This window comes from Mastomys coucha, unplaced genomic scaffold (assembly GCF_008632895.1).
Source record: "Mastomys coucha isolate ucsf_1 unplaced genomic scaffold, UCSF_Mcou_1 pScaffold21, whole genome shotgun sequence".
NCBI lineage: Eukaryota > Metazoa > Chordata > Mammalia > Rodentia > Muridae > Mastomys > Mastomys coucha.
In genome coordinates this window covers 149,038,732-149,060,233 of record NW_022196904.1, presented here as the reverse complement: position 1 = coordinate 149,060,233, position 21,502 = coordinate 149,038,732, and the positions used below count along the sequence as shown (strand labels likewise).

Below are 21,502 nucleotides of genomic sequence, written 5' to 3'. Positions count from 1 at the left end.
ATAAATGTGCCTGTGTTGGGCATTCTGTGTAGAGATGATAATATTTTTATGCACCTAAGAATAATAAAATACTTGGTAAATTTCTCTGACAAAAATGTCTTTCAAAACTTCACATCCATCTCACTCCTCTTCATATCCCCAGAATAGCATCTGCCACTTAATATTTATTGAATGAATAACATAGAGGACTTCATTCCTTTGAAAGATTGTTTAGAACCAAGAAGTGAGATATTTCATGTAAACAGGTGATGTATACACATGTCCATCCTGGCTTCTTCATTTTGATTGAGAAAGTCACCTCTGTGTCCCTTCTCAATTCTTCAGTCAAGTAGGAGAGAGGGATGTTGAATCTTCGTGTGGGCAGATAAGGGATTATAGCCCTGAGCTACATGATGTCCCTACTTCAATTTTGACTTTGTGAAAACAAAGATAAATGGCTAGATAGGAAATTTCAAAATATTGTGACAAAGTTAGCTGTCAAAGGAGCATTCCTCCTCCAGCTGAAGAATGACATCAGTGCTAATCCTGCATTTGAGATGCCCCCCTCCTTTTTTTCTTTTTTTGCCATAATAATAGCCTGTTTTTAAAAATATCCTTATATAATAGCTCTGCTACGAGATTACAAATGCTGCGTTAAACTCATGGTTGAAGCAATGGTCGTGGTTAAATGCTAGGGCTTTTCTGGAATGTTGTGGTTTGGAAGCTGAGAGCTGGCAGTGTGCTCATAGCTCAAGAAAACGATTCTGTAGTCTGGTCAGAGATAAGAGCAGGGCATGAGTTTTTCTGATTCACCTAGTAGTGTTCCTCCACCATCCAGTGTTTTTAAAAACCCATGTAGATCTAGCCAGCTGCAGTGGTGTATACCTGCTGTCCCAGCATTTAGGTAGCAGAGGCAAGACTGCTCCAAGTTCAAGGCTGTCCCTGGCAAGTTTCAGGCCAGCCAGAGCTGCACAGTGAGATGCTGTCTCAGAAAGACAAATGAACAAACAAACAGCCCCCCCAAAAACTGATGCCAAAATACCTATGAATATGTTCATAGTTGAGGGAAGAGTCACATGCGTCAAATCCAGTCTGTTTTGATTATGACGATTTACTTCAACACCACTGTATCATTCTGGTGTGCTTCAGCTATGCTACTACCAGAGCAGAATGAACAGCTATATCAGGCATGCACCCACAAAGCCTGAAATATTTAGTATTGAACCTCTATAGAAAAAACTTGTCAACTTTTACTACAAAGGAAAATATACCCTAAAAATTATCCCTGTCACTTAACACAAATTATGAGTGACATGATTTTGTAAAAAAAAATAAAATAAAATAAAATAAAAAATAAAAAAATTAAAAAAAAAAACCCTGGCTTGGTGTTGGGATAAATTATTGGTCTATAAAAGACTAATATGTCTGCTTGTATTGAAATAAAAGAGAACTGGCTTTCCGGAGAGTCACATGGACTTAGAAATTTTAATTGTCCTGATAAAGTTTGACTTACACAGCATTGATAGAAAACGGGAAATGCTTTAGCTTGCCATTTCTGTTATGTGAACTGTGATGGAGGCCAAGCACTCACCAGATGTCTCTCTTCTTGGAAGGTGGAGTGGATCCAACAGCAAGTGGTGAAAAAACGAACCAAGAGGGATTATGACCTCAGCCGTGCCCAGTCGACCTACTTCAACGATCCCAAGTGGCCAAGTATGTGGTACATGGTAAGTTCCGAGGAAGGCTGGCTTTGGCCATGTTGCCCAGTTCTGTGGTGTAGGAAGACCTGTTTGCTGAACTCTGTGCCCTGAGTTCATGATGACACTAGGACTTGCACATCATTGAAATTACTCTGCTGCCAAGTGTCACCTGACTTGTCACCTAATGTGTGTCACCTAATGTTTGATCCGTTCAAGGAAGCCAGTTTAAGTGCAAGCATGTCAGTATGGGAAACTCGCTGAATTCATTGGGATGAGCAAGGTGCTAGTGCACTTGAACTTGCCTCCTTGGAACATGCACCTCTTTAGTCTTAGAGTTTCTCCTTCGAGATTACAGAAACATGGCTTGCAAGACATTACTCATTCTCCATCATGAATCCATATGTCACCAGTTTGCTCTGTAAGCTGTAAAAAGTCTTTTTTTCCCCCCTCTTGTTGCTGTTTCTTTTTCTTGAAATTTTTTATTGCTAAATGTTGCCAGGCTGTTTTCCACTGCACTACGTTTTATAATCCCTGTCTCGTCTCCACATGTCTCCAAATGATGAAAAGACACACAGCCATAGGATTTTGCATGCTTTTCACACATTTTCCTGGATCCTGGCCTCTTATTCCTGCTGGCTATGGAGCACCTTGCTCTTCTGCCCTCTGGGTCAGTGTGCTGTACCACAGATGTTACACCCAGGACTGACTTCTCTAGAAGCTCACCCCATTTTTTCTTCTGGCATCAAGTTTTTGGCCTCCTATGCCTCAGGCCCTTCACTCCTGTTTTATCAGCTACTCCTCTGTTGCTGTCATAAGCATGATGAAAAGTGTCTCGTGGGAGAAAGTTTATTTCAGATTACAGTTCTAGGGGGAAAGCCCATAATGGCAGAGGGGCTTGCCAACAAGCTTTGCGGCAGGTGCAGGAAGTGCAGACAGAGATCATGTGTCAGTCTCAAATGGGAAGCAGAGGGTGAATTGGAAGCAGAATGAAACTAAGCTTTCAAAGGACACTCCCAGGTGCACACTCCCTCTACCAAGGATGTATCTCCTAAAGGCCCAATAACCTCCCCAAACAGCGCCACCAACTGGGGCATCGTGTTCAAATACAGGAGCCTATGGGGATTACCTATTATTCAAACCACCACAATGGTGGCACCCTTCACAAGCCATTGTGCACTCTGGTCATTAATGTTGACAAATTTGTTCTGTTGTATTGAGGGTTAGCTAAGGGAAGGCTCCACACTTGCATCTTGGTTTGTATCCCTATAAGGTTCGGGCTGTTGCAGTGCTGGAGATTCATGCTTATTTGGAGATGGAGGAATGTGGCTCCTAACTCACATTTTCATGGACTTTTCTAGAGATGGAAGGTTGTAAGAATATTTAGAATCCCAGCAGAATCTCACATGAGAGCTCTGTTGTGTTTAAAGAGAAAAGAAAGGAACACCCGATGTGAACTTCAAAGAGATTGGTAATCAAGTAGTGATTTTACTAGAGTCATCTAAGGGGACAGAGACACATGGCAGCTTGCTAGCTCTAAGAGAGAGAAGGGATGAACAACAAAGTGGGTTGGATATCAGAATTAGTGTTCAGAGCGAAGGGACTTTTGTGTGCACATACAACATTGGAGTGGATTTATGAACTTTAGAAACAAGGTGGGAAATGAAAGTGCCTCTATGTGACTGAGTGTTTATAAAGCCAGGTGAGGGACTGTCTTCGCCTTGTGTCACAGTTCTTCTCCCAGGAAAGACACACTGCTGCCTTTGCTTTGCTTACCTCCCTAGATAAGCGTAGGACACCAGACTGCCCTCTTCTCACTGTACTAGTGAAAACAAAATGACAAAATGAGCACTGGGAGATGAGGGTTACTACACCATCATGGAGCTCCTCTCTTTTGTGTGGCTGATACTTTTGGTTTTATTTTACATTTACAAATTCTGTTTCTCTGTCTCCATCCCACCCCCTCTGTGTGTGTGTGTTGTGGGAAATATTAAAAAATGAACCAGCACATTCCCACCCTAGTGCTGGCAACTCTCAGCCTGACAGGCAATGGCCAACCTGTTTTTATCTCTTGGAGACTGAGTCAGAACTCAACAATCTCTCCAGCCAGCTTGCTAGGTTCCCATGGGCAAGTTGTTACCACGCCAGTCCAATGCTTCAAATCCCCCACAGCCTTTGTGGTGCACCTCTGGCAAACCCACACTTTGCCTATGTTCCTTTCTCTCTTGATCCCAGACAAGCCACCGTGTAAAGGAAAACATAACATAAATTTAGTTCAGAAACAATAGTAACTGAATCTCTAGGTGCAACAACTAAAACCTAATCTTGTAAGCCTTATTAAAATCCAATTCCTCTGGTGGCAAATCCTTGCAGATCTGTCATAATACCTGGAAACTCTAGCAGCTGCATCTTAAACTTCTGCTGGCCTGTTCCAAAGAGGACCTAACTCGCTCCTGCTACCTCTCTCCTTCCTCCATCCAACCCGGAAGTCCTGTCTACTCTCCCAGTGATTGGCTCCTTTATTCATTAGGTGATTGGTTCACAAGAAGCCACTTGAGGGTGTGTGTGTGTGTGTGTGTGTGTGTGTGTGTGTACACTCAACCACGTGAAAGTCAAAGATAACTCATGGAAGTCACGTTGTTTACTTCTGTCATGTGGATTCTGGGGATGTGACTTGGGTTGGGCTGTCAGGCTTGGTAACAAGTGCCTTTACATTATAAGCCTTTACATTATTGCTTTTTTTTTTTTTTTTTTTTTTTTTTTTTTTTTTTTGAGGAAGGCCTACTTGCTGACAGAAGGCTACCATTCCTTTTTCCCAAAGGGCTCCCCATTTTTCCACTGGGTTTTCTCAGCCTCGCATGAGAAATGTTGAGTGAAGAGCTTTCCTGGGGTCCTTTAAAATGTACGCACTTGGTAATGATTCCTCTAGGTCATACTTGCTGAATGCTAGTGTATTCTAAGCAATGGACTAAGCACCCTGTGAGCATTTTTCTGATTTTTTGTAAACATCTATATTAACATGAGCTCCGCTATAAGAACGAAGAATCTAAGACTCAGGTTCAAGCTCACTTAGCCTGGTAGAATTGAGATGCCACACTGGTAGGCTGATGCATATCCTATCAGAGCTGAGAATCCTACCTCTACCAATGTGCTATGAGAGATCTTGGGAGGGACACTAATCCTGCCCATCATGAACTTCTAATATTGTCACAGAATAATGGCTGAAAAAAAAACAAGACAGAGCCACAAATGCCATTCAGGATAAACATAGTACTAGAATATTTCAAAGATTCTTATTAAGTTACTACTGCTCTCAAGGAAAGGGATAGGAAGCAGATTGCAGACCTAAGATTATCTTTGGGTCACATTGTGACCAAATTAGAGACAGGACTCTTAAATCTGTAAAGCTATTCATTCCCCCATGGTTTTGCTTAGTATGCTTATGTTTGAGTCCCATAAACTCTCCTCTACTACAGTGTGACAAGGATTTGCTCACCCATGGGAATCATCTATTGCTGCATGACAGGACCCCAGAGCTGTCTTCATAGCAACTATTATCTTACTGGTTCTGGGCATCAGAAATCTAAACAGAGCTGAACAAAAGTGGCTGTGCCCTCTTCTGCAATGTCTACAGTTTCTGTTGAAGGCCCAAAGAGTTCCATGAGAGAGGACAATTCTACTCTCAAAGTGTTTACTCAGGCTCCTGGTGACAATTGGTTCTTCTCCAGAGTGGCTGCACCAAAAACCTGATTGGGTGTCACTGGTATTGTTCTAGCTTCCCCCAGGCAAGTAATCAAGTGGTGATGATTTTATATCTAACCCTGAAAGACGTAGAGAGTTTTCTGTTTCATTTCTCAGTGTTAAATTTCATTTCATTAGTGAGAAGAGTCAGCCCCAGCTCTGCGCTGCAGAGGACTGCCTCTCAGGTATGCACCGTAGAGGAGGCAGAGCTTACTGCTGTGCCCATAGAGATAAATGCCAACGTTCAATGAAGGCTTGCGTAAGAAGCATTGCACAGTGCCTGGTACCATGTTACATCATAATTATTGTGGTTTGGCTTCTCCATCACAAAATTAACCTAGTGCAGCATAGATAATGTATTCATACATATGTATCTTTATACTTTGCTGTTGTTTCCTTCCCTGCCAGGATCATTTTATTTGTTGCTTTAATAAGACTTTTAGAGCCTATGGCCAGTGTGCAATCTTCCTGTCAGTCCTGATGATATATTGGATGTCTACCTAAAGTGCATGTGCATTTCTTTCTTCTGTTTTCCAAGCTTCATTCCACGCTGTCATGTCTGCTGGCTACTTGGTGAGTCTCCATAGATTCCTGCCTCCAGTTCGGTGGCCTGAGCCCAATCTTGTCATTTCATAATGATCACAAAGTAGAGATAAAAGGCAGAATGTTTCTTTTTAATTTATTTAAAAGCTTTTAACAAGTTCTTTCCTGCCTTGGAAAATGGTGTACAGAACCATTCTGTCTAGCTTTGTGGCTTAGGCTCTTTCTATCCAGATGCATGGAGAGTTTGTGGTGGACATATGGTTGTAAAATTTCTCCTCTACCTTAAGAGACCCTGTTCAGATCTACATTCAGGAATCAGAAGTATCAGTGCTAGAATTACCACTCTTTGCCTGTTGCATCAACTTCTGCCTTTCTTCTTGCCTGCGTGTGACATACACTGGCTATGTAGATAAATACACATGATCTATATCTCCTAAGAAGATCAGTAAAGCAGAAAAGGACTTGATGTGAACATAACTGAGCTTGAGGGTAAGTGCCTCTTCTGCCAGAGCTTCCTGATAGTCACTTACAGATGTGCAGCCACGCCACTGGTCCTCAGGCAGTGGCTATAGTTTTGTTTGCAGATTTGATTCTTTGAAAGTCTTGGCCCCACCATCAGGCAGCTATGCCCTCTGTTTTTGTATGGAGTGGACCTCGGGCAGTGGGGTGGTTCTAATGTGCATGTGTGGCAAATACTCAATAAATACAAATTGCATACATGAATGAGCAAGCTTGCTATCACTCCGTAGCAGAGAAAATAATTGCCTGAATTTAATGAGTTTCCCATGTTATGCCAAGTCTTTTGCTAACTCTCTTATGTAGTATATTATCCCAGTGTTACAGTGAGTTAGGCATTATTATCACTGCCACTTTATGGATGGGGATATTAAAACATATAAGTGTTAGGTAACTTTTTGAAGGTCACCTACTGAGCAGGGCAGAGCTCAGTGTTCCAACCAATCTCTGCACCTGCAGCGCTAGGGATCCAGTTTCTCTCTGCATCTGTGATTCATAAACGGTCAGACAGTGGAATCACCTGGAGGGTTTGAGACTGATTATTGCCAATTCGTTCCACCTTTCTCCATGGCGTAGTCTGAGACATTGCATTCCTTATAAGTTCCCTACTGATGAGATGCTGCGGTCCAGGAGTCTCTGTGAACAACCACCTGTGCAGCCTTATCTTGAACACAAGGTTGTAAGAGCAATATCTTATTTTGTTTCCCAGTTATCAGATGGAAGAAGTATTTTTAAACTTCTGGGGGCATTTTAAAGCATACATGGTCAGCTTACGTTTGCTTTTTCTGGCAGCATTTTCAAATAGAGGATAGGTAAACGAGGGGTATTTTTCAATTATTTAAGTTTCAAGTTAAATGAAAATATCTCTTCATATTAACCTTGCTTGCTATGCTCTCAAGATGCTCCAAAGGCAAAACTTATCAGGTAGAGAAGCCACGGAGATCCAGACCCATGTAGGAGAATTGGTTTTGACTTATCTGGCTGATGTAGTGGGCAACTGTAATACTCTGAAGGAAGTTTAGTTTGACTGCTAAGACTGTAAGGTTAAGAAAACTTTTCATCAAGTATCTGGGAACATCTGTTACATAGATCATAGAATTCAACAGAGTAATTGTTTTCACACATACTTATGCTTACAGAATCTAGTTGAAGCCCCCTATCCTTATTAGCATCCCTTCATTCCTTCAGGGACATCATTCATTATGAGTTTAATGCACTTTTTTATTTAATCCTTTTTGCAATGTTAAAAAATATTAAAAAAAATTTAATTTTTTTTTGCAATGTTTCTCTTTGTGGGAGGGGTTATCCAGTTGAAAGCTTTTGAAATCACTCTAAAAGACATATTCCTACTGTAATTCAACAGTTGGGCTCTTGGTGGATATGAAGAAGACAACTTAGAAATGAAACTTGAGTGGAAGTATAGGTTTCTTTTTTTCATTTAAATATTAATTACCAGAGGAAATTGACAAGACACTATATGCTCATTTTTTTTGCATAATATTTAAGAGCCAATGATGCTTTTGGAGACTCTTATAGTAAATAACTTTTAAAACATATTATTTCCTACACAGAAAAAGGCAAATTCAAGTAAAGAGCAAGGAAAGAAAGGGGTGGATCAATGTATGCTAAGTTAGGAGTTACATAGGAGAAGGCAGATATGCATTCTGAGACAAAGACTCCAATTGTAGCAAAGATGACACATTGGTCGCTACAAGAGGCTGAAAGGAAGGATGTGGAGTGCTTCTGCCACAGATAAATGATAAATGTTTGAAGACATGATGGGATAGCATGTGGTTACCCATACATTTTTAAGTTTTGATGTGTTAATTAAAAGTAAAACTTGGGGAGAAAGAGAAAAAAAAAAGCCTGGATGTTTCGGGGTTTTTTTTTTTTTTTTTTTTTTGGTTTTGTTTTTTTTTGTTTTTTTTTTTTTTTGTTTGTTTGTTTGTTTGTTTTTGTCTCTGACACTGGTGGTTGGGATCAGCGTCTGAGAACTTCCTGGGAATCATGTTGGGTGGCATGTTTAGTGTCTGTCCTTTGAAGCCTGATCGTCACAAATGGACTCGTGTTTTTGATGCACTGCCTCAGATTTCATGAACGCTCTCTGGGTGGTTTCTCCAGAATCATATTTGCCGATCTGCAGAGTGAAAATTAGCTGAGTTCTGTCATTATGGAGGGCATAGCTGCCAAAAACAATGAACTAGCTAGCATAGTAATTGCGAAAAATGATTTGAAGCCACATGGTTCTTCCTCAGCCAACAGCATAGTGTTCGGGGCTCCAAGAGTTTGAGGCATTGCCGTTTCTGTGGTTGGCACGCATTTTCCTACTGGTTTATACTGTCATTTGACTCTAATAAAATCTGGGGGAGTTTGTGGCATTATTATCCCAGCAGCTTGGAAATCATCCACTTAAGACCCCTCCTTTAGTTGTTTTAATTGAAAATGCAACATGGTAGAAAGCTGCAAGCATGTGGCATTTTCTCAGGCAAGCAAGAGTCACCTATGAAAGGTAGACTCCAGCTCAGCAGGACGGCTGCTAGAGCCACTGACTTGAGACTTGGCATTGCTGCACTAGTTTATACCACTAACAAAGTCTAGGACCTCTCAAAGCATGCTACCCTCTCTACGTCAGTACATCTAGTGGAAAGTAACCTACATTGATAGTTTCTTAAGTTTGTGCCTAATTGAGTTTATTCCAGTTCTCCATGCTGGACATTGAGTCTGGGGAGAATGCAAATCACTGATAGGCCCATGCCTTAATCTCCAGCCAAGAGCTAACCCACGAGCTTCTGACTTCTGTCTTCCAGATTATCTCAATATTATTACTTGAAACTTAATGGGAGGTCCCCAAGACCACCCACAAGTTCCGTAAATTCCTAGGAGGGCTCACATGACTCAGAGTGCCGTCATACTCACAGCTATGGTTACCGTCAGTGAAAGAGCACCAAGCAAAATCGGCAGATGGAAAAGTCCCATGGGGCAAAGTCCAGAAGAAACCAGGCTCTAGCTTCCAAGAGAGTTCCCTTAGTGAAGTGCCAGGAACTAAATGTGGTAACACATGGGACATGGTGTCTTAGAGCTTCACATTGCTGGTGGGGGTGGGTGGGTCACATAGGCCCCTGTGCTTTCTATGTTCCAAAGTCCCAGCACTCAGAAGGAAAGCAGGTGTTCAGACACACCCAATACCAAAGGCTTTAAGTACTGTGAGCAGTTCTTATCAGGGAATAATGAGAACACTCTCAATATCCAAGGCTCCAGATACCAGCCGGTGGGCAACCTTGCAGGATTCCATTTAATGAACTCCAGTCTCAGACCCACTGTGTTAAACAGTATTCTTCCCTAAACCAAGTGCATGACCACACCCTCTCGATTCTTCATATACCTCTTCTTTGTGAGCTGATAGAAGCATCCGTAACATCCTTACTTCATCTACTAAAGACACTCCAGCTAGTCCAAGCCATTCTGCCCTTTCAGTGTCAGTTCTCCTCCCCCACCCCTTCTGCTTTAATTTAAACATTTCCTGACTCCTAATTAAGGGTCTTGCAATAGCTGTGGATCGGCTTCCCAAGCTCTATATTCTCTGTTCTGTGTGTCATAGTCAAGATTGATCATTAAAACTCTAAACCAGCCAATGGATGTAAGCACCTCCCCATGTATTCACTTTTACATTCTGTGGCAGTAAGAGTGAGCTCTTGTCTGTATGGCATTTCACTGCCAGCTGCCCCACTGCCTTTCGAATGCAGACTTCATTTGACCTGAGGTCCATCTTCCCACAGGTCCTCTGCTTGGATGCTGTTCCCACACCTATTCTCCCAGTTAATTCCAGCCTTTCTGACTTGCCATCCTTCTTATAGTACCCAGATCTCTTATTGCTTAGGCCAATCCACCATGCATGGTCTACTTTAACACAATTAAGTTGTTGCAGATCTGTGTGAGCATTAATATGTACAGTTCCTTGCAGGGATATTACATGAAGTGAGGAACTGAAGATCTTTATGGAATCCTCATTACCTTGGGCCACCCCTGGTAAGTGGCCCTATTAGAAAGGAAGAAAAGGAGGAAGAAAGGGAGGGAGGGAGGAAGGAAGGAAGGAAGGAAGGAAGGAAGGAAGGAAGGAAAGAAGGAAGGAAGGAAGAAAGGAGGCAGGCAGGCAGACAGGTTAGCTCAACAAAACATGAACAATTAAATTATTTGTACTAATGTTTTCATTGCACTGGATCTTTAATTTCTAAGTAGCTTCTTTAAACCTACAGTCTTAAAAAGTGGATTTTTTAAAGCTTGTATTTTTATATAAGTTATATCCTTGTAATTTTACTTGAAAGTGTGTTTTTTTGTTTGTTTGTTTGTTTTCATCTGACCTTTGAATTTAACGTTGTGTTTCTGAGGTTTGTACTATTTGGTCCATGAGCCAGGAACAACTATTCTTCCCTGCCTCTAGCCACTGAAGATGCTTTAGATCTGTGATCTAAATGGTGACCACTCTGTTAATATCTTCATGTGTCGACACCAACTATTCCAACAAGCACCATTCCTACCTACACATGCCATTCTTTCAACTTGCCCTTCCTAGCAGTGGATGGCTTCACCTGGTGGAGTCAAGTGGTCTCAGAATGCTTTTCTGACATTTCTTTCCTATACATTATCTCATTTCTCAAATGTATTAATAATAATGTTCTGTGGGATATCAATTCCTAACCCTGCCATAGCATTTTGAAAATCCTTAAAACCTTCTTGAAGAGGTTGAGTCTTCAAGATTCTCAAACATTGGGCAAAGAATATATAATGATCAAACATATGTAAGACTAAACTAGAATAATGGCACCTCAACTCTTGCTTATGGAATCAATGAAATTACACAAGGTAAGAACATTTATTTATTATCATTGCAAGAAAAAGTAAGCCTGTGTCTCTGGAAGTGTCCGTATATGCTCTAGATGGAAATCTTACTTGACGTGGTACCTGTTGAGTCCCATTTATTTGTGAATCCATCCAGCTGTTCATTCATTTTTCTTTTGTTTTCTTTTATCGGGTATTTTCTTTATTTACATTTCAAATGTTATTCCCTTTCCAGGTCTCCCCTCTGGAAACCCCTATCCCATCCCCTCTCCCCCTACCTCTATGAGGGTGCTCCCCAACCCAAACACCCACTCCTGCCTTCCCACTGGCATTCTCCTACACTGGGGCATCAAAACCCCTCAAGCCCAAGGCCCGCTCCTCTCACTGATGTCCAACTAGGGCATCCTCTGCCACATATGTGGCTGGGGCCGTGGGTCCCTCCATGTGTACTCTGGTTGGTGGTCCAGTCCCCAGGAGCTCTGGGGGTCTTGCTGGTTGGCACTGTTGCTTCCTTCAGTTTCTTCTCCAACTCCTCCATTGGGGACCCCACACTCAGTCCAATGGTTAGCTGCGAGCATCCACCTCTGTATTTGTCAAGCTTTGGCAGAGCCTCTCAGGAGACAGACATATCAGGCTCTGATCAGCAAGCATTTCCAGGGATATTTTTATAGCACTTGCGACTTTGTGCATATGAGGAGGCAATATGGAACAAGATGGCCACATTGCCCTAGGGAGTAATTTTGTGGGTATGGGTTTGGAAAAGTTTAATCATTTTCCTTAGTGTATGAAAGCTGGTCCATTGATAGTACACAATAGAACCTTACTTGACACTTGTCAGTCACCTTGAGATAATTATGTCAGTATGTATTTCATTGTTCCACATGATGGTGTGCTGGGAGCAGGTATCATAAGAATGTTAGATAAACCTATGGCTAGCCAATGGAAGTGCTTTCTGAGGGGCCAAAAGGTAGGGACCAACCTGGTGGGGGAGGGTGGCACACTTCTGGTAGCATCCATTCTTCTGCTAATGTGAATTAACACAGCCTTCTATGAGCATTTTGAGGGATCTAATTCACTTTGCAATAATAATTTGTCTTGTCAGTTATGCTGTCTAAGAGTGAAAAGTATCCAGGTAGCCCACCCCTGAAACCTCTCTACCATGGTGACAAACAGGGCTGTTAAGGGGAGAAAAGTCATTTTCAATCAAGTTTTCCAAGACTTTTCTTTAATTAGTAACTTATTTTCTGTTGGAAAGCAGATAAGATTGACCTTTGAGCTTCCTTAATGTGTGTCACGTCCTGAACATGCTGATTAAACTCCTTTTATCAAATGGTCTCTCTGAATTCCTCGTTTCTCAATCTGGTTTCACCTATGATTAGGGTCAGGTGCAGTGACCCAGGCCGTTTGGGGTTTATTGAAACCTCTCTCTGCTAGCAGCTGGTGTCACTAGCTCAATATGAGTCTTTGGACAAAAGTGAAAAGAGAATTGGTCCTCTAGATTTCAACATATTTCATAGTCATAGAAATAATCTTGGTTATTTCTAAAACAACAACAAAAAAAGTTTCTAATGTTCCATGTTGGGAATTCAAATTCTAAAATTCTGCAAGACAATCTCTATACTGCTGCTTTCCCTTCATTTTGTTGACAGTGAACTTGGTTAGAACATTAACAGAGGGAAAGAAGTCCTGTGATTTCTTTCATAAAGAATGAAACACACCTAGGTTGCTTGGAGGAAAAGAAAGTAATAATTACCTTCATGTCAGTCTGAATTATCAGTTTGCCAATGTAAGAAGTACTTGGTGGGCAATCTCCTGCCTGCGATGGGATTCTATGTTAGGGATGGTAGTCAATATGGAGGGGTATAAGCTGAGGGAGCTGCTGTGCAGCACATAAAGTAGACTACAGCGAGACAAGCAGAAAGAAGCTGCTAATTCCAGGAACAAGGCTTGATTACTTAATTGCATGGATCAGAATCAAAATTTGCAAACGTGCCATTTTTGATGGCAGATGATGTGGACAAAATGGAAAGTACATTTGCTGATTATTCTCTTCTTGATTAAAAAAAGGAAAGTCTGATGAAACACCTTTCTAGCTCTTTATGCTGAAGAAATGGTCAATTAGCCTGGATGGTGACTGTTTGATGCCACATTAATGGGAAAAATGTTAAATATTACTCAGAAGAAGTGTGGCTTTTGTTTTATTCATAGTCTCTTGACTTCCTAGTGATATGAATTTGATCCTTATAGAAAAGACTACCAATATAGAAATTCTCACCCAGCATATAAAATTAGCATATGTGAAACCCCAGAAAGAATATTATGTCCAAAGTTTAGATTTGTGGACTTAATGATTTCTCTGCATAGTTCTGGAAGTTTGGTTAAATTTATGACTTGAAAACTTAATTCAGAAATCATTCTTCTCCTTCACTGAGCTAAACAAACTTCAGCTTGACTCTCTTCTCCATGGTAGTAAAGTTAGAATAAATTTATTTTTAGCTTTTTGTTCCTGACAAGTTCTGTTTTAGTTATTTTGTAGGACTGGGGACTGAAGTTGGGGCCTTGTGTCTGCTAGACAACCACTCTAGCACAAAACTGTACATCCAGTCTTCTTTCAGTTTTTCAGTTTGTGATGGGCTCTCATGAAAGTTGGCCAGGGTGGTGTTGAACTCACAGTGTCCCAAGCAGGCCTTTGATTTTGTGGTCTCTCCACATCAGCTTTCATTATAGCTAGGATTATAGGCCTTGGTCGCCAGGCCTAGTAACATGTTTACAATGCCCATTTCTGGTTTTCTTCTGAGCTTGTGCTTTGCATCTTTAGCCCTTCTGTTTTGCATCTATGCATAGTACACAAGCACACTACGATGGACACTATACTCTCCTACAGTTATTGCCTGTTTTGAAACAGGCCAAGCTTTAAAAAGATACTGAAAAAGTCAACGTGCCACCAAATTAGATTGATCCTGAATCCTAATTGCAGATCTCAGTGAGTACTCAGTCCTCACCTTTTACATTTTCACTAGTTAGAAATATACTATACTCACACGGTCCTTTCTGTACTAAGGTATTCTGTTGAAAAATACTTTCTTGGGTTTTATCAGAAACTTAGGCCTCGTGGTCTGAATTCTGGGGTGGGGACACACATCTGATCCTTATTTTACATGCGTATACTAGGAACATAATAGAACATTTTTTTATAAAATTGAAAGCAAAACCCGAAAGACAAATATAATGAATACCATTCCCAATTACCAACTTGGGTAATATCAACTCAAGGCCAATCTTTCATTTATTACCCCTTTACTCCGATAACCCTAAAGCTGATACCATTCCTCGTTTTATCACTAAATGTCCTAGGATGTATTTCTATAAGATAAGAAACATTGCATTTTATAATAAAGCCTCAGTACCATTTTCAGAGAAAATTTCATAATCAACTCTTTTTACTATTCAAATGTGCAGAGTCTAGATCCTCTACTTCCACTGTTAACTTTTGGTTTGACCCAGGCTCACAGAAGCTCAGGCATTGTGGTTACCTTTAAATCTCCTTCATTCTTTGGCTTCTTCTCTGTTTTCTCTTCTTTCAAAACTTGAGTTGAATAGCCTAGGTTATTTAAAGTTTTGTGACATGGCTTTTGATGGTTGTGTTTCGGGGGATCAGTTCTCGTGTTTAGTTTACCTTGACATTTTAGTAAGTCATAGAGCCAAAAGCCTAAAATTCAAGTTCAGTTGAGACAGCTGCAACCCAGCTGGCCGTACGTACCTCCACATGGAAGGTTGTCTATTCGTCTTTGCCATGAGAGAGAGCCTGAATTTCCTGTTCATCTTCAAGGATCTCCAAGTGGGCTCTTTTCTTTCTGTGATTTCTTCAGTTTCAGGAGGAACTGCCCATCGGTTTATTTGGCCTACAAACAAGAAAGGCAACGTTGATGCTAAATGCCTAGTTATATTTGTTGTAGAAAATGTTTAATCTCAATCTGGGTCTTCTACCCTGCTTTTGATCATTCAGTTCCCGGATAAAAGACACACAACTTTCATTATTTAGAATAAGCCCTAATCAGCACAACAGCTGGGCAGATATCTATTCTCCATGGTATTATGTCTATTTCCCAGGCAATAATCCCATTATATAATTTGCCACTTTTCATTTTGGCTGTTTTTAAAACCAAGCCACATGGCCATTATTTTAAAATTTTTACCCTATAGAGCCTTCTCTCTCCTAACTCGCCTGGTTCTCCTCCAACCCCAAGCCTAGGAACCTTAAACCCTGCCTATCTCTATTCTGCCAGCTATAGGCTATAGGCTTATTTACTCACCAATCTGAAGTAACTTGGGGGCAAAGTCAGATAGTATCACTTGGGTCTACATGCATACTCTCTCATCTCTGGGGCAACCAGGCCTTGGTTTCCCACACTTAGCATTACAACACAGAGCAATAGACCAAACCTCAACATATATTCATTAAGCACTTACTTTCTTAACTTTTTCCCCAAAGGCTACTGATGCTTTTTTCCATTAAAAAAACTAATCCATGAGATTAGACATTTAAATTATTTTATTGAAGTTGTAAATCACCCACCTTTGCCCAGGGAGAACCCATTCAGTGGCCAAGTCCTGTTGATATGGATCCTATATTTTTCACAATCTTTTGTCTTGATTGTTATTTATATTTTGTTTGTTTTAATCTGGGTATGATATAAGCTATTTCCTGCTTCACTAGTGTAGTTCCTGCATGCCTGGAATGAAACATCAAAGACTCTTGTTCCTTTTTAAAAAGAAATTTATCTTTATTTATTCATTTTATATTCTGATAATTCCCCCCATCCTGGTCACCCCTCCTACAATATGTCCCTTCCCAGTCCCTTTCTCCTCTGAGAAGGTGGAGGTACCCCTGTGTATCCCCACCCTGGTACTTCAGGGTGTCTGCGGGGCTAGGTACATTCTCTCCCACTGAGGCCAAACAAGGCAGTCCAGCTAGAAGAACGTATCCTAGGGACAGGCAACAGCTTTTGGGATAGCCCCTATTGCAGTTATTTAAGACACACAAGAAGACCAAGATGCACATCTGCAACATATGTGCAGGGTTGGGGGGCCAGGTCCAGCCCATATATGCTTTTTAGTTTGTGGTTCAGACTCTGAGAACCCAATGGGTCCAGGTTAGTTAACTCTGTTGGACTTCCTGTGGAGTCCCTATCCCCTTTAAAGCCAGCAGTCCTTCCCCCAACTCTTCTATAGGAGTCCCCAAGCTCCATCAACTGTTTGCCTGTGGGTCTCTGAATCCCTCTGAGTCAGCTGCTGGTTGGAGCCTTTCAGAGAACAGCCTTGCTAGACTCCCATCTGCAAGCATAACTGGGTATCCTTAAAAGTGTCATAGATTGGTGCTTGCCCATGGGATGGGTTTCTAGTTGGGTTGGTTATTGCCCATTCCCTCAGTCTCTGCTCCCTCCCCTGTCCATGCATTTATTGTAGACAGGATAAATTTGGGGTTGGAAGTTTTTGTGTGGGTTGGTGTCCCTATTGCTCCAGTGGGGTTCCTATCTGCCTTCAGAAGGTAGTATCTTCGTGTTCCATATTCCCAGTGCTGTGAGTTATAGCTAAGCTCACCTCTATTGATTCTTTGGCACTAAGTCAATTCATAGAGACTATGATAATGTACTAGGATGGTTGCTATTGGGTTAGTTTTTAGAACTTTACAATAAACAAAAAATATATCATAAATATTTCCTGCCAGCTACAATATTTCCTATATAAATATTTCCTATTTGATACAAATTATATATCAATTTTACATCCATACCTTTATTTCCCCCTTCTGAAAATCTGGTTCTTGATGATGCCAGAATCTGTACTGGGGGATTATCTCACTAGATATACGCAATACCATCTTAGAATAACAAGTACTGTAATTAAAGCAAACAATTTATTTTTAACTTTTACTGAATGGATTGTTTCCTCATGCGATATATCCTGTTTTCACCTCCTTCCACTCCTCCTAGTCTCTCCCCACCTCCCTTTTCCTCTGGGTTCACTCCCTTTCTGTCTCTTAATAGAGAAGAACAGGCCTCCAAGAGAGAATAACCAATCGTGACAAAAATAAAATAGATTATGATGAAGGAGGAAGAGGAGAAGAAGAAGAAGGATGAGGAGGATGAAGAGGAGAAGAGGAGGAGGAGGAAGAGAAGGAGAAGAAGAAGAAGGATGATGGTGATGAGGAGAACAGAAAGAAGGAAAGAAAAAGAAAAAGAAAGAAAGAAAGAAAGGATGGAAGGAAGGAAGGAAGGAAGAAAGAAGAACCAGCTATCATTGAAGTTGTACATGCAGGCCAGCAGGAAGAAATACAGTCCTTTCAGGAAACATATTTGTTTCTTTTTCGGGACAGGGAATAAAACAACCTAGGGCCTCACACGTGCTAGGCAAGCTCTCTTGCCTTATCCCAAGTCTTCCCTGAAAACATTTAAAGATGGTTTTCATGAAGCCCATGACATCTTCTCAATATCAGTCATTTTGTGTCCTTCAAGAGCAGTGTCACCCATGCATGAGTCTCAAGTGTGACACCGTGTTTTATGATCTCTGTGGGATCATTGATGGTCAGAAAGCATTACAAAGACTTGCACTGCTCTAGCGTGTTTTGGCAGTAGATTGAGGGCAGTAAAACCATCTGTTCCAGTAACCTGATAATCTGGAAGTATATGTTCTGTTTTGAAGGAATGAAATTAATTCTACTAGGCCTGTGCACAATAGCCTGTAATCATGTTCCCCAGTGTACTACTTTAGAAGAGTATGTGGTAAACTTGCTTTTCATTTTTGTAAATTGAAGGATGAAGTAAAACAGGACAAGAAACTTTGCCATTTGTAGAGTTTAGTCTAAGAAAATGAAAGATTAAAGAGATCTGTAATGATCAGACCCGTCCATTCTGGAGCGTGAAAGAGAATGTGCAGCAGACAAATCGTTTGAACTGGGTGTGCACACTAATGAGCATTGAGCTTGTTCTGTCCTCCCAAAACGGAAAACTAAGAGTTACTGCAGACTGTTCAATAAAGGCATTAATTTAATGTGTAGCAGGATGGAAAATGGAGGAAAGCAACAAATTGTAAAACCACAGGGGAAAAAAAGTAAATTGGTAATGATTTTATTCATTCAACAATTAATTGAATTCCCTGGACTGCAGTGAGTCAGTCAGCTGGAGGCAAATAGACAAACTTAAGTTTTGTCCCAGAGCTGACCATAGGCACACTAGGGACCAGCCTTCTTTCTAAGCCCTTTGATGAAGCCATCTTTGATTTGATTACATGGCCCCCAAATTCTAATGTTGGTGTAGGTATTTGAAATATGGAAGTCAAAAACAATGAAGGGGATTTCTTTGCAGCAAATGAACGACTTACATAAAATTACTGCAAGAAATCCTTCCAGAATATTATTTGCAAGGATATTTTGAGACATGCTTTCCTGTCATTCTGGCTGATACTAAACACATTGTGTGGGGCTGAACATCACATTCAACTCAGGATTTTCCATCCTCCATCACCTCCCAACTGTTTGGATTGTATATAGGTGTACAGCGCCACACTCAGCTTACTTAGGAGAATTGTTAATAGGAATTTCTATAGTCAAGTCATTTGGAATGCACTGATTTGAAGGATCTGCAGGTTTCTTTATGCAAGACCTCTGACTTATTTTGTTAATGTGCTTTGCGAATTTAAGAGAGAAGTATTTGAACAGCCTGCATTTTCTTCTCTGACCTGGTTTTGCCTAAGATATTTTACATGGTGTTATTTTATTTGATTGAATTGCAAATGATCAGAAATTTCAATCACTTAATTTGGTGGGGAGAGAGAGAGAGAGAGAGAGAGAGAGAGAGAGAGAGAGAGAGAGAGAGAGAGAGAGAGAGAGAGAGAGCTCCCAAGGAAAACACACACTTGAGCCACAGGATATTTTGAGTCTCCAGAGCCCAGTTCTTTTGGCTACTGATTCATTTTTTAATAAGCTATTGATCATGGTTGTAGGGTATCTTCTATCAACAGTTCCTAGGTCAAATCTAATGGTAAAAAAAGATAACAGCATTTGTCTTGGTTGGTTAAGGAAAAATCTTGGGATATACATTTTCTTTTCTACCTTACTACCTTCTTTCTATATCTTATACTTGTTTTCTGATTAGTCTCAATGGCCTTGTTAGACAGCTATGGGACAAAGTCATTTAGAAGAGTCATGTAGAATATGATATGAGAGTGTACAGTGGACTGCGATATCCTGCCCCAACAGAAATCTGGTGGATGTGGTAGACATTTCCATGGACATTCCAGAACAAAGAGTACTTAGCTTTCTAGAACATAACGGCTATTGAGGTGCTTACCCAGGCCAGATGTGGTGTTGATTAGCAAAAGACTGGATTGTTTTCTGTATGGCTTGGTAGTCTAGACACGACAAATTCTCTCTAAGCTATCCCCTACTCCATCATTCTGACATCCTGTGTTCACTGTGACACATATTCTTTAGCAAAAAGATTTTAAAGAAGATATGTGATGAATTCACCTCTTCCAACATTTTGATAAATTTGAATTCTATAGACGTGGTGAAAAACTAGTATTGTGAAGACAAACATTGAGTTCACCTGGATTTACCAAAAGCTAATATTTTTCTCTTTCTTTGTATATACCTATATATATATATATACACACACAGTCATAGAAACACACACACACACACTTTCTCTCTCTCCTTCCCTTTCTCCTTTCTCTGTCTTTTTATCTCTGTCTCCTCTGTCTTTCTGTCTCTTTCCCATCTAGATTCTAGAAGTATGTAGTAGACTAAGTCAAGAAAATGGTCTTTAGTAATCAAAATTATAGTCTTTATTTGTACAAATTAATGTTTTATCAGATTTCTGTCCATCTTCAAAATTTTCCACAATACCATTTTTAATAAATTGGTGGTTTGTTTTCAATTAGCCAAAGATTTCTTTTGACCCAGAGCCTGAGGTTACCTGCTATCACTCTTTGTTCCCTCTCCTTAACTCCTTCAATACCAATGAGCCTTTCAGAAATAGGGTTGAGAGTGATGAAATGCAGTCTCTCAGGTCTGTGTGTGTTTTGGGCTGATTTCTTCATTTGATACAGGGTCTCATTTTGTGGCTCTAGCTCGCCTGAAACTCAGACCCATCTTATCTTGTCTCTACCTCCTAATGCTGACGCTCTTGTGCAGACCAGTTTTCAGTTGAATAAATCTTACTTTGACGTTTGTTAATGATTTGTTTTAAGACTAGATGAGGAGTTAAATATTAGGAGCACACCCCTCCACACCAAGGATAGATTATATCTCCTTAATCCTTCATGCCAGGTGGCATGATGTCAGAAGTCTCAACTTGGCAATGTTAAATATATTCACTGGTTGGTAGATTTCTTCACTATAAAGGCCTTGTTTGCTTTATAATTAATGAAAGATCTGAGAAGTGATATTTTAGGATGTGCAAATATTCTGTTCTTTGCCAACCTTTGCCAAGGTGTCTCATTTAATGATGATGCCTGTCTCCATGAATCACTCTGTCAACGTGCAAGATGATTTCTAATTCTGTGGTCCCATCTTTACATTCCTTCTTTTCTAAATACCATGTGAATTCATGGATTCTTTTTAAATGTAATGACTCATTTCTGACATTACTCTTTTTTTGCTTCACAAGTTGTCATAATTTAAGGACTAAGTTACTGTTCAAGAGGGCTCCTATGTACTCTGAAGAAATCTGATCATGTTTTTTCAGCACTTTGTATTCTTTCTGCTCCAGACCTAGAGAGAGCTATTTCTCCAACATATTGTTGCTTTTGTTGAGAACTAGCACTTAAAAATGTAGATTTCACAGGGCCAAGGTCTTCTCCTTCCATTGATGACCGACTTGGCCATCCTCTGCTATACACATGCTGCTGGAGCCATGAGTCCCCCCATTTATACTCTTTGGTTGGAGTTTTAGTTTAGTTTTAGTTCCTGGGAACTCTGAGTGTACTAGTTAGTTCATATTGCTGTTCGTCCTAAGGGGCTGCAAACTCTTTAGCTCCTTGAGTCCTTTCTCTAGCTCCTTCATTGGGGACCCTGTACTCAGCCCAATGGATGGCTGTGAGCCTCTCTACTTCTGTATTAGTAGGTGTCTTAGTCAGGGTTTCTATTCCTGCACAACATCATGACCAAGAAACAAGTTGGAGAGGAAAGG

The 21,502-nt window shown here is 40.6% G+C and overlaps 1 protein-coding gene and 1 long non-coding RNA gene across 3 annotated transcripts in view; one reads left to right on the top strand and one right to left on the bottom strand.

The window, feature by feature from the left end:
• The window catches only part of Pcsk5 (proprotein convertase subtilisin/kexin type 5), a 416,074-nt gene that overhangs the window by 85,704 nt on the left and 308,868 nt on the right, over positions 1 to 21,502 (top strand). For both annotated transcript variants that reach the window (XM_031389877.1, XM_031389876.1), the window contains exon 3: positions 1,593 to 1,706. In XM_031389877.1, coding sequence (XP_031245737.1) covers positions 1,593 to 1,706 — 114 coding nt within the window. The remainder of the gene's footprint in view (positions 1 to 1,592; positions 1,707 to 21,502) is intronic.
• The window catches only part of LOC116103636, a 22,860-nt gene continuing 16,436 nt past the window's right edge, over positions 15,079 to 21,502 (bottom strand). The window contains exon 3 of the long non-coding RNA XR_004123522.1: positions 15,079 to 15,214. This is a non-coding gene — a long non-coding RNA (uncharacterized LOC116103636). The remainder of the gene's footprint in view (positions 15,215 to 21,502) is intronic.